General features: G+C 48.4%; 1 protein-coding gene across 10 annotated transcripts in view; it reads left to right on the forward strand.

Moving 5' to 3' along the window:
* Window positions 1-9,505, forward strand: part of WDR93 (WD repeat domain 93) — a 44,410-nt gene extending 34,905 nt beyond the window's left edge. For 8 of the 10 annotated variants that reach the window (XM_037833027.1, XM_037833032.1, XM_037833034.1 and 5 more), the window contains 3 exons: window positions 586-742; window positions 1,115-1,316; window positions 9,283-9,505. In XM_037833027.1, the coding sequence (XP_037688955.1) occupies window positions 586-742; window positions 1,115-1,316; window positions 9,283-9,379 (456 nt within the window). In that variant the 3' untranslated portion in view covers window positions 9,380-9,505. Of the gene's footprint in view, window positions 1-585; window positions 743-945; window positions 1,317-9,282 lie in introns of those variants that run through there. The other 2 variants (XM_037833036.1, XM_037833035.1) reach the window with 2 other exon arrangements.
* Window positions 9,506-13,273: the final 3,768 nt, after the last annotated feature.

Below are 13,273 nucleotides of genomic sequence, written 5' to 3' on the forward strand. Positions count from 1 at the left end.
GGGTGGAGGAGGGGGAGTGGAGATGCTGAGGAGGGAACGAGTGGTGTGGGGGCCACAAGGGAAATAGGGTCAAGGAGGAGTTTTTTAAAGATTGGGTGAGTTCAGAATGCTCCTCTACAGAGAGGAGGGAGCCCAGGCAGGAGAGAGACCCCATTTCCCAGCTTGGCTGAGAGAGGGACTGGTGAATTGAGCAGGATGCAGAGGGCATGGAGGGAAGGGCATCGGGAGCGCATGCGGAACTGAGCCTCTGCCACGTGGAGGGGAGAGCTCTGTGCCGAGATGCGGGAGGAACTGGAAAGAGGAGCCAGGCTGAAGGGGGAGGGACAGCGCTGGATGGACCCAGCCCCCGGGTGAGGGCCTGGTGGCCGAGGGTGCCCCCACAGGGGCAAGCGCAGAGGCGTTTCTGCCATTCCCTCCGGCAGCATGGATGGATCCTGAGGCTGGCATGCCATAGCCCCCAAAATTCTGTTTCAGCTAGTTATGTCCAGCTGCTCTTCCTATTCATACTGGGGTGGCCTCTAAACTACCCTCCTGTGCGGGACAGAGTGCAGCCCAGCTTCCATTCACCGTCTCTTGGCTTCCCAGGTGCTGCTCTTTTCCCAGGATGGCTCTGTGCGCCTCATGGACGTGGCCAAGCCTCAGATCGTCTGTGCCTTTGCTCCCCCCAGATCCTACCATCTGGTGGTCCCCTGGAACCCAGTGTTTGTCGTGTCTTCACACCGTCCATGTTTCCTGCTCCAAGGTACAGAAGGGGGACATGAGGGCCCCTGCCCAGCCTTGTGCCCTGCTGACCCTTTCCCTGACTTTCTCGGTCCTCCCACAAAGCAGAGGATGACCCCATCCAACCCCCTCCCAACCCCAGGGCCCATACCACCAGTCAAAAGAATGTTGCCGGTCAGGCCTCAAAATACCAGGCAAGCTCTTCTCTCTGGATGTCTCTTCCAGGTCCAGGGAGCCCCTCACAGCCCAGCCCAGATGACCCAGCCTTCATAAACCCAGAGTGCCACCACGCAGTCCCTTGCACTTGAGGGCCTTTGTTCCGGATTGCCCATTTCCAGGGAGACCATGGAGAAGATGATCATTAAGACAATAGAGTATTCTTGTTTCTTTTCAGGAGACCATCCAGATGAAATTGAACCTACCCACGATTCCAGGAACATCCAAAATTCTATTTTCTATTTTAGTTTTGAGGCCTACCCACTCCTGAAAAATGTCTTAGGAAATGTCATGATTTCTCAAAGTGACTTCACAGACCACACAGCCTTCCCCCAGACCTTACCATTAGAGGAGAGATGTGAGCGTTTCCTCCAGGAGAGGTAAAGGGTTCTATGTCCACCTTCTGTCCCTGCCTCCTGGGCTTGACCCTGGATTGAAGAGTTGCAGAGTTTGTTTTATGACAAGATCCTTTCAGCAGTTCAATTCTCCCTTAAGTGCACGACCCCACCATATCATAATCCATGAGCTGCACTTCAATTCATGATTGGGTTGATAGAAAAGGAGGAATGGATTCAGGCTGGTAGAAAAGAAGGGCTTCCACTTGGTGTTTTCTTCCTGTCAAGAATTACTTTCTTAATTCATAATTCCTTTTTCTTTTTTTTAAGGATGTTTAGATTATTAGACACAATCATCTAAGAAAGGGGTTGGCAAACTTTAGTCTGTGTGTCACATCCAGCCCACTGCCTGTTTTTGTAAGTAAAGTTTTATTGGGACACAGCTGAGTGCATTTGTTTAGGTATTGCCTGTGCTACAGTGGAGGTGAGTAGTTGCAACAGAGACCGTCTGGCCCTTAAAGCCTAAAATATTTACTATCTGGCCTTTTAGAGAAAATGTTTGCCAACCTCTTTCCTGTATCCATCACCTAGATAAATGGTATGCGTATGCATTTCTCCTCTTCTCCCTTCCCTTTTCTGCTTTCCCTAATCCTGCCAGACTCTTTGCTTGTTTGCTTTTCTGCTATAAAAAGCATAGTGAACTATACCTCGTCTGTTCTGCAGAAAGGGGTGTCTTTTCTAACCCATCCCACAACAAGTTCCTGGGAGTCTGCAAATCCTTGATGATTCTCTGCTGTGATCTGACAATACGTTTTAGATGGAATGTGTCATCAGTAGGGCACTGGATTCTCACCCTAGGCCGGCTGCTGTAGGGCCAGCTGACTTTGGCAGGTCCCTTCCCTTCCAGGACCTCGGTGTCCTTACGTAGCAAGACCTCTGAGATTCTGTGCTTTCTCCAGTCTCCGTGATGCCGTTTCACAATTATTTCCCCTTTTCTCTAGTTAGACTTTCCTCAGAGAGGAAATGGAGTAGAATGGTTAAGTTATGCAGGTTTGGAACCAAACAGATATAGGTGTGAATTCTGACTCCACCACTTACTATGATACCTTGGGTGAGTGATTTTACCTCTCAGAGCCTCGGTTTCCTCGTTCATTCATTCAAAAAAAAATTATGGAGTAACTATGATGCTCCAGGCTGTGTTCTGGATGCTTTAATGAATGCCTACCTTCAGGTTTTTGTAAGTATTAACTGAAATAATACACATAAAGTGCCAGGCACATCCCTTCAATAAATGATGATGGGCCACCTCCCTGATAATCCAGGTTGATCCCTGGGGAAATTCTAAACATCGCCACTAGGTGACACCACGGCTCCTCCTTGCGTTCCCTCTCCTGGTGGCTCTCACCTATTCCTGCCCTTCCTGTGTTGAGGTGGATTGCTTGGGTGGCATCAGTATCTCGTGCAGGGAAGCGTGCGCTTCATCAGGAAAGCAATACGGTCTCATGGGTCTTAGGAGGAGAGAGGCAGCAAAGAAAAGAGGAGTTCACATTGTCCCTATTTACAGACTTACCAAGATTACTCAACTATTTCTCACATGGTGGTTTCTTATTTTGACCCTTGATGACTTGACTTGTTCTCAGGAGACATGGCCAAAGAACTTAGAGGTGAAGTGTCATGATGTCTACAACTTACTCTCAAATGATTCAAAGAAATATATACGAGAAAGCCAGAAAGAGAGAGGGAGATAAAATGTCAATGACTGGTGAATCTAGGAGAGGGTTATACTACTGGACTATTCTTGCAACTTTTCTCTAGGTTTGAAAATTTTCAAAATGAAAAGGAGAGAAGTCCAGGTTCGAAAATACTTACAGCATAATCCCGGTTTTGAGTAAAAGAGAGAAAGCGATAGTAACGATGGTTCTATTTGGGTGATGGAATTATGTGTGACATTTCCTTTATATCTTCCCTATTTGAAACTTTTCTACAAAAAAAGTATTCACCACTTTGGTGAGTAGATTAAAATAATCCTAAGAAGAAAAATCAGGGGTATGAGGTTAGGTCATGGCAGTAACAAGGCAGTTCTCCTGGGGTCACGGCATGGAGCTTTCTGGAGCTCTAGCTGGATGAGGCTCAGAGAACTTCTTATTTAATAAGCTCATTTCCATTTCTGGCATTTCTTGTCTAACCACCTCCTTCTCTGGTCAAGAAAGGGAGAGCCTTCTCAGTTTACCCAGAGGCTACTTGGCCCCCCTACCTGTGGAAACGGGCCAGGGGTCTGTAGCTCCGGCTCTCGGTGGCTCCCTTCCTGCCTGGCTGCAGAGGGCCAGCTGATTCAGGAACCTGTGTCCTGCATCAACATTTCTCAGCCCCAGCCAAGGCGCACGTGGTAGTTAGTCCTCAGACACCTGCTGCACCCTTCTTCATCCATAGAAGCTGCTTCAAGTGTAGAACTATTGCCATAATAGTTACCATAATAGAGTAATTTCCCATATTAAAAATTATAGATATTTGAGGGAGGCTGATGAAAAGGTTGCAAGTATTGGATGGTGGTGATGGTAGCACAGCATTGTGGACGTAACTAATGCCCTTGAATTGTATACTTGAAAATAGCTAAAACGAGAAATGTTGTGTTGTGTATTTGTTACCACAATGAAACTATTTTTATCTATATGTTTATTATTTATGATATGTTTATATAGATGCTTGTAGGAATTTGGAAGACAGGGAAACAAAGAAGAAAGTTTAAATAACCCATACCCCACCACCAGAAATCACCAGCACTGCCATGAATGCTAGTGCCTTTCCTTCCAGGCTTTTTTCCTTGGCATTTTTACTAAGTTGAGGTCATGTTTCATATTCACTTCCATATATAGCTTTACTCCCAAACATCACAATGATTTTTTTTCCATTTTGCTAAGGAAAATATCTTTGTAAATATGGTTTTTAACCCCTGGGTAATATTCCGTGGAAGGACATCTGTAATTTACTTCGCCCTCCTCTGTGGCTGGACCTGCTCTGATAAAGAGAAGACAGTCCTTTCTGCCCTGACTTCCTCCAGTTGCTAGAACCAATGGCCCATCCTCACTCCTGCAGGAATGGGAGGGAGCCCTCCACCTCCCCTTCCCAATTGTCTCTGTCTCTCCTTCCCATCAGCACAGCTCAGCTCCCAGGTCCCACCCCCGGAAGGCCCGCCATGGCAGGGTGGGCCGAGGGGAATATGCCTCCCTAGGAGCCTCCCGCAGGGAAGAGGGCTGGAGCCAGTGGGGCTGACCATCGGGGGCCCTGGGGCCCCAGGCAGGGCTCGGGGCTGAAAGAGCAGGGCAAGCTCTGGGTCCTCAGCAGGAGCTGGGAGGGGACACAATGTGTGGTTGGAGTAGGCCCGGGTTCCCAGTTACCCTTGAAGGAACATTTGCTTGGACCTGGTCATAGTATTTGAATCATAGCCCCTGTGGCAGTTCATTTTTTGGATTGGGTCCCAGAGATAAATTGGCAAACACTATGATTTAAAGGAAACTTCCTGTGCTACTTGCTCTGAGGGCTGATTTCTGGGGTTTTCCCAAGGACTGCCCCCACTCCTGCAACATTTTAAAATTTCAAGTGTACAGCAGCTTTGAAAAAATGTTTCAGTGCACACCCATATACCTACAACCTAGATCCTTGTCAACATTTTGCTATGTTTGTTTTATCATTTATCTCCATCTATGTCTCAAAGATTTTAATTCCCATCTTTTTTTTTTCAACTTACTCCTTGAGTCTGAACAGTTTCCATTGGCCCTAAAACTTGGTGAAACTTTAAGGCAATGGGTTCATGTAGCAATAGATTCACAGATTCAAACTTGCAATAGTCTGTCAAAATGGTTTTCACAGAACCCGCACTGTGACTTCTATAAACAGCCAGAGTGAAATGGAGCCTGCCTCTAGGGCTTTGAAAGGAGGTGAGTTAATGCCAAAATTGGGCCCAGCCCAGCTTGGCTATTGCTCCATCCAGCCCGGCCCTCCAGGGAGCCATTTCCATCTGGCTGGAGTCCCTGTCTGGTATCGTGTCTGCTGTCTCTGGCTGGGTAGTACTTCTTTTGGTCACAACAAGACAGAAATTTCAGGGACAAAGAGCCTTTCCCTTTAGTCCCTGTCAAATACAAAGCCAGGCAGGATCCAGGTTCTACCCACCCCCCTTTCAGCCAGAAGGTGGGCTTCTAGAATGACTCAGCAGTCCCAGGCCCACGGGGACTGGGCAAGGGGTGGGCAGGCCCTGTGTGGATGCCAGGTGACTGGAGGGCGAGGAGTGGTGTTCTGACCCCTTTTATTATTATCTCTGAGATGGAAATCATGGGCCTATAGTGTCATAAAATCCTGACGTTCCTTTGCCTTTTCTTGAGAAGCAAAGGGATGATTATCTTCCAAAATTATGTATAGATTCATAGACCCCCAAATACCAGTATCAGGCTGTTTGAATTCAAAGGCTTTGTCCAAGAGTTTTGCAGATGTACCATCTTCTCTCCCACTTTGTGGATAGAAGCCTGTCTTTCTGGAAGATGCGTGCACATGCCGTGGTACCTTTCTTAAAAATAGATCACAGGCATAGTTTGTTATGCTGTCACAAGAAGGAAAAGCCATGATTTGCTGCCAGTGGAGGGAGGGAGGACGTCTCAGGCTCCATAGAAGGCTTTTTCCAGGGAATTCCTATAAAGCCCACCTGCCAGTCAGTGCCCAGTCTCAGTTGAACCACACATCCTCTCCACTCCTTCCTCGGCTGTGGGGCAGGAGAAAGGGCATTACTCTTGCATATGCAGGCTGCTACAGGTAGGTGCCCTCATCAAGCTCACACGGCAGCCACCCCAAACCTTCATCACCACTCACACTTCCCACCTGCCCTGGCTCTTGGGATGAGAGAACTCCAGTCCCTCAGCTGCCCTTTCACCTGGGCCATCCCCATGCCCCCCACCAGGCCTGTCTCCTGACTCTTAAAGGTGCCCTACTCATAGCTGAGGCTCCTACCTCCTCCCAGCCAGCCCCACCCGAGGGCACCACTACCTTGTTTCCTCAGTCATCTTCTCTTCCATCTGGTTGGCACCCTCCTCCCCTCCACTGGCTTGTCCTAATCATGGAATCATGTCACCATGTGCCCATGTTAAAAACAAGCAAACAAGCACCTTCCTCGACCCTGTCTCTCCTCCCGTCAGAGCCGAGCTCCTGGGAAACCCAGGCCACACCTCTCTTCGGCCCTCTTTTCCCATTTGCTCCCCTCCCCACTGCAAACTGACTGTGGGTCCGTCTGGCCCCACCCTTCCAGCTGAACATCCTTACACAGATCTTTTTGTGATTTTTCCCTAATATTTCTGTAGCAACCTCTTAGAGATGGAACTTCAGGGTCACAGGATAGATACGATTTGATTTGTGAAGATTGTGCCCCCTGGGTCTCCAGGGGTGCTGTACCACTTTGCCCCTTCTCGCTCTGTCTGCAGGTGCCCGCGACCTCACCTCTTCCTCACTGGATTGAATCATGGGCAAAAAAACCTGATAGTTTGTTATTGCTTTGATTTGGAAATTAAGGAGGTTGAGCATCTTTTTGTTATATATAGTCTGTTTCTATTTCCTCTTCTGTGAATTGCCTAGGTTCTCTTTCCTGTGGGTGCGTTCATTTTCTTTTCTTTGAATTAATCTTCTTTGCTAATACTCCATATCCACCGTACACTCCCTGTTCATTTTCTTTTGATTTTAAGAGTTCTTTGTCCATACCTTGTAAATAAGTTTTCCTGTCTGCCTTTGGATTGGAGTTGTTTGGCCAAGCAGAACTTTTCAGCATTCACGTAGCTGGAATGTTCTGCCTCCTCCCTTAGGCTTCATGAGGGGCGGTGGTGAGACTGAGGCTCGGGACGGGAACAAGCCCTGGCACCCGGATGGGGTGACGGGAGGCAGAATCCCGACTCTGGCGCCCTCTAGCTGTGCTACAGGGGCAAGCTGGAGCCTCCCACACTTGAGGGTCCCCAATTGTAAAGCAGGTCACCATCGCTGCTCCTCATAGGGCCTTGCCTGGCACAGTCAGCAGAGGTAGCCATTGTTTATTGATAGATCAGTGGAGATGCCCTTCTCCATGCAGCATTATGTTTGAAAACTCACCCATGGTTTCTCTGAGCACATTAATATTCTAGTTCCCTGTATTCCTCTGCCAACTGGATGGTTACTCATTGATTCCAGGTCTTTCCGGCCCTTTGATCCAGCAATTTCATTTCCACTTATTTATCATCATTATCATAAATATGCTGTTAACCTTTATTGCGCATCATGCTACGTGCTTTGCTGGCATAATCTTATTTCTTATTATTGTCCCCACTTTATCCTCAGCGAGGAAGCTGGGGCTTACTGAGGTCCAGTCACCCACCCATCCAAGGTCCCCAGCTTGTCAGCGAAGGAGCTGGGCTTGAGCACAAGCAGTTGGAGCCCAAAGCCTGGGCTTCTAACCTCCACTCTAGCCTGACTCTTAGCCGATTTCCTCCCGCACACCTCCCTGCTGGCATTAGCCAAAGACTGGAAGCCCTAAGTGTCATCAGGAGGGACAAAGAACAAGGCAGATCTCCAACTGCTGCCCAGAAGTGATTTCTGGGATATATTTTCAGTGAAAAAGCAAGGTGCACGACAGTGTGTTGCACACTTCCATTTAAGTTATTAAACAAAAAAATGATTACATACATATCTCTGCTGGTACATATGTAAAAAAATGTTAAAGGATATAACAAAAGCTGTTAATTATAGTTGCTTTTGGGAACAGAAAATTTGAGGTGCTAGGGAGACTTCCTTTTTTTTTAAATTAAATTCAGTTTTATTGAGATATATTCACGTACCATGTAGTCATCCATGGGGTACAATCACAGTACCATCATATAGTTTTGCATTCATCACCCCAATCTATTTTTGAACATTTTCCTTACACCAGAAAAAATCAGAATAAAAAATAAAAGTAAAAACACCCAAATCACCCCTTCCACCCTATTCTTCATTTAGTTTCTGTCCTCATTTTTTCTACTCATCCATCCATACACTGGATAAAGGGAGTGGAGACTTCCTTTTAATTACATACCCGCTGGTATTATTTTTTAAAAAAAGCAATAGGTTTTATAGATTACTTTTTTAGGTAAAAATTGATTTAATGTATTGAGTGCCAGACATATTTCCACATGTATGTCCCACATATCGAGCCTCAAGATAAATCTGAAGTGACAATCATTATCTTTCCCCCAAAATGTTCCTCTTCCTGTTGGCCCTAAGCTTTTCGTGTCATCCCATTCACTCGGGCACCCAGGGCAGAGGCACCAGGCACCCCTCCCCCACCGCACCCCCACCAGCCCCTCCACCCACTAACAGCACCTGTCTCTGGATGTAGAAAGTAGGCTGAATCTTGGGCTTCTCTGATTTTTCTGTAGTGAACATGCTTTTGTTGTTTAAAAATATATGTGTTTTTAAAAGACCCAACCCAAACATCTTACCTTCCGTGAGTAACCCCAGGCAGCCTTGATCTCTCCTCCTTTCCGTTTTTATCTCTGCACTTAAATGCATCCTATTGTGAATGTATTTTTACTCATCATCCTTACCAACCTGGCGGAGGGGGACTGTTTTCTTCACTTCAGATTTTCCAACACTTGTGCCTGTGCTGATCACCAGCAGATGCTCCAGAAATGTTTATGAAATAGGATTGTTGGCATTCTGATGTATTTGACCTCGGTCCATGCCAAGGTTAAACTGGACTTGTAGTTCCTCGATTAACTAACTGTGCCTTCTATTAATGTGCCCCTCCTGATTTGGAATGCCAGGGCTCTCATCCATTCAGTAAAGTGGGCACCAACTCTGCCCCAGGCTGGGTCCCGAGTCCACAGGGATGGAACAGATGTGTCATCTTGGAGAGTCTCTTGAATCAGGATGCAGGGTTTTAGGGTCTGCCCTAGAGACCTTGGGGCTGCAGGAACTATGGTACAAAGCAGGGTCCTCTCCTCTCATCTCTGGCTTGTGTGGCCCGCAGGGTTCAGAACCTGGGGAAGAACGCGATGAAAGAGCAGGAGCACTGGAACCGGCTCCGGAGGTACTCCTTGTTTCTCCAAAAAAGAGAGCCTCAATAAGGAACCCAACCACCTGCCTCCTGGGACCCCCCCGGGATGGTTTTGGCCACCAGGCAGCTGCTCCCCAGGATGCCAAGTCGAAGACACACAGTGACAAAGAGCCTCAGTTCCCTAGTCCTGAGGGGCCTGGATCTGTAGTCTGCGTCTCCAGAGCCACCTGGGGAAAGGGACTGTTTTGGGGGGCCTCAACAGCTAAGCCTCTTGTCAGAGCCCTCGGGCAGGTAGAATGTGTAACCCAAATAAACAGCCATGTTGTTTCTGACGCCGAAGAAGCTGTGGTTTGTGACCCACTGTTCCCACCCATTCCGGACGCCAGCAGAGCCCAGCTAATGGTTTCAATCAGGACCACTTCTCCCATAGCAGGAGAGCAGCTTTCCCCAAAGGAGCAAGACACCCAGCTCACTGCGGCTCCACTGCGGCCTCCTCATCTCTCCACATGATTTTTCTTCCTCCCTGAGCCAGTTCATAATCTTTATGGAATCTCTTCAAAGACTCCAAGGCTCAGAGTGGTTGAGTGACTGCCTGAGGTCACACAGGTGTGAGAGGCAGAGCAGGGCCAGGCCCTGTGAGCTCCTGCCCTTGCCTGCTGGCCTGGGCATCCTAGAGGAGGCTGCGGCCTGGGGACATGGGAGAGGGTAGAGGGGCCCCTACCTCTTCTCTAGAAACTGCCCTTCCTGGAGAGTCCCCAGCCCCTCAAGGGACACGGCTGCCTCTGTGAGGTCACCTAGTAGAGTCACATGTGGAATCAGGAGCAGAAGCTCCAGGCACTGGTGACCCATGTCCATTAGCGACCTTGTTTTATACACCTCACCCACTTGCACACCGTGGCCTGCCAGGCTATCCCAAAGACTGGACTTGTCATCTGCCCCACCCACAGTTGTCCCCCGACCCCATAGACAGGTACTAGCTTTGTGACAAATTCCTTGGCCTTTCCATGCCTCAGTTTCCTGATCTGTAAAGTAGGTATAAGCATCCACCTACCCACCTCCCTCATGGCTTTGAAGCAAAAACGACTTTAAATTAGATGGTTGAATCTAAAGGCCAAAGCACAGAGCCTGGCAAGTGGTAGCTGCCCTAGAAATGGTTGTTCCTTCTCCACTTGAGTTCTGACCAGATCAAATTGTGAAAGCGGCACTGAGGGAAAGAAAGGAGGGCAGTGATCAGAGAGTAGGGCAGGATCAGCAGGCTGGCCGTGGGCGGGGCTCCCCGGGCTGGTGCCATCACTCTCAGTCCCACCTTCCAGCAGGCGTGAGGCCCAGACTCTCCAGGAGGGCATGCCACCAGGGCCCTGGGTTAGGTGAGGTGGCACCCAGCACCCTCTGTTCTTTAAAAAAAAAATTTATTGTGGTAACATATGTACAAAGTAACATTTCCCATTTTATCCCCTTTCAAGTATACAATTCAGTGGTGTTAATCACATTCACAAGGTTGTGCTACCCTCACCACCATCCTTTACCAAAACTTCTCCTTGGCCAGAGAACCTCTGCACTCACTGAGCATTGGCTCTCCAATTCCTCAGCACCCTCTGGTCTTGAGACTCGCTGGGGTTCAGCAGTAGCAAAGGCAGGGTGCCCGGTGGTTAAGCACACAGGCTCTGGAGTCACATCTGGATTTGAATCCCTGCCCATCTGTTTAACAGCTGTGTGGCACATCAGCTTCTTCGATACTTCACTTTCCCATCCTCAGAATGGCCCCGTTAACTGTGATTACCTCATAGGTTGCCTGTGAATTGAGAGCGAGTACATTTCAAGGGCTCACCTAACCCCTGGCACCACCCCCTGTGAATGGGCATGCGGGTTTCCTCCGGGTGCAGGATGGGACTGGCCCAGGAAGGGGCTGGAGCAAGGGAAAGGTGGGAGGCAATTCCTTCTTATCCCCAATCCTGCTATTAGCAGGGATGTGTTAATGAAAATTCACACCCAGGTGCTAATAAACAGAGGGCTGCTCCTGGGCTCCAAGCGGCAGGACCGACCCTGGGCAGAAGAGGGGTTGGCCAATGAGCCCCACTTATCTGTGAAAAGACTTGCTAATAACTGTAATTCCCCATCCTAAAACGCAGGGCCTTTGCCATGCAAATAGATTGTCTGAACTGGGCTGGCTGCTGGAGCAGACTTCCAGCTCTGCACCGGTTAGAGTCCTGGGAGGGGAGAGTGAGATGGGGGGTGGAGGGACGGGAAAGGAGGGATTGGTCAGAGAAGGTGTGAGCTCCCGCCCCCCCGCAGGGCCTCGGCTTTTGGATCTCACTCTCTGCAGCCAAACGCTAGCCACGGTGTGCCCTGCTCAGGCGTGGACCCCTTAACTGCAGAGCAGTGCTCGCCATCCCACTCTGATTTACTGTACCCTCCCAGTCTGGATTAGGGCACTAGAGATGAATTTTGAGGTGGTTTAAAAACAAACCTATGTGTGTGGGAGGCGTTGGAGTTCTTTGTATGAGTTTTGTATTATTTTGGCCAACTGTACTGTAAATTTGAAATTATTTCAAAATTAAAAGTTAAAAAAAACAAAAACAAAACCACCCATGGGATGAATGGATAAACAAAATGTGGGTGTGTCCATACAATGGAATATTATTTAGCAATAAAAGGGAATGAAATTGATACATGCTACAGACATGGATAAACCTTGAAAACTCATGTGAAGTAAAAGAAGCCAGTTACAAAAGGACAAATGCTGTTTAATTCCACTTACATGAACTGTTCAGAACAGGCAAATCTATAGAGACTGAAAGTAGATTAGTTGGTTGCTGAGGGCTAGGGGAGTTGGGAAAATCACCAGCGACTGCTAATACATAGGGGTTTCTTTTTGGGGTGATGAAAATATTCTGTGAATACACTAAAACCTATGCATTGTACGCTTTAAAATCGTGAAGTTTATGGGATGTGAATTATATCTCAATAAAGCCCTGATTAACAAAACAAAACAAAACAAAACAGCAGGGCTGTATTTCAAAGACACTTGAAGAAGAGGAAGAACTGGGTGTCCACAGAGGGCCACCCCAGGCTTGACTGCTCCTCACCAGGCACTTGGCTCTTCCTGGACCCAGGGTCTCTCTCTCCCTGACATCAGGGCTTCCCTAATCTGAATCCAGCCAATGTAGACAGCAGCCTGGCAGCCAGGCCAAGTTCAGGTCAGTTCTGTGGATCTGGATGAAATTGGACCCAGTCAGGGTGTCCAGGGGGCAGCAAGCCAGATGGGCCCTCACCCACCCCAGCTAGGCCTCAGGGAGATCAGTTACGTGAACTCAGGACAGACCCACTGATGTTACTTTATGTCCCAAGCCACTTGGGAGGGGAACTAGAGAGGAGAAGATGGGAAAATCCCAGGGTCCAGGTCAGGATACTCCAGCACAAAGGGATTTTAGGACTCAGGGCACAATGAAATGACTCCTTGAAGCTGGTGCCCCCTCAGGTTCAGGATGAACGTAGCTGGTCAAGCCCACCATGGTGAGTGCTCTGACTTTGGAGTAATATCTAGGTTTGAGCACTGATCCTTGGTTTATTCTTCTGTAAAATGGTTATTTGGGTGTAATTTGTCAAGTAACCGACATACAAGAACTCAATAATCAAACTGTATTTTCCACAGAAATACTGCAGATTTATCCAGCTTCCCACCACGTCCAAAGACAAGATGCAATGACAGAACTTTAGTTGCTGCCACTTTCTGACATGAAGCACCCCCCACCCCCACCCCACCTCCGCCAAAGCGGACCCTGGAATAGGAGCTGCTGAGTCAGACTGGGAGCAGGGCAGAAGGGGTCTGGACCTGTGTGTGTGGAGAGGGCGGGGAGGGGGAAGTGAGGAAATCAAGAAACCCTCCCAGCTCTCCTCTCTTCTTTGCTGGGGTTGGGAGGGAGCTTCATGCCCATGTGGAGGAAGAAGTAATTGCCCAGTGACA

The sequence above is a fragment of the Choloepus didactylus genome, chromosome 4, assembly GCF_015220235.1.
Source record: "Choloepus didactylus isolate mChoDid1 chromosome 4, mChoDid1.pri, whole genome shotgun sequence".
Taxonomy (NCBI): Eukaryota; Metazoa; Chordata; class Mammalia; order Pilosa; family Megalonychidae; genus Choloepus; species Choloepus didactylus.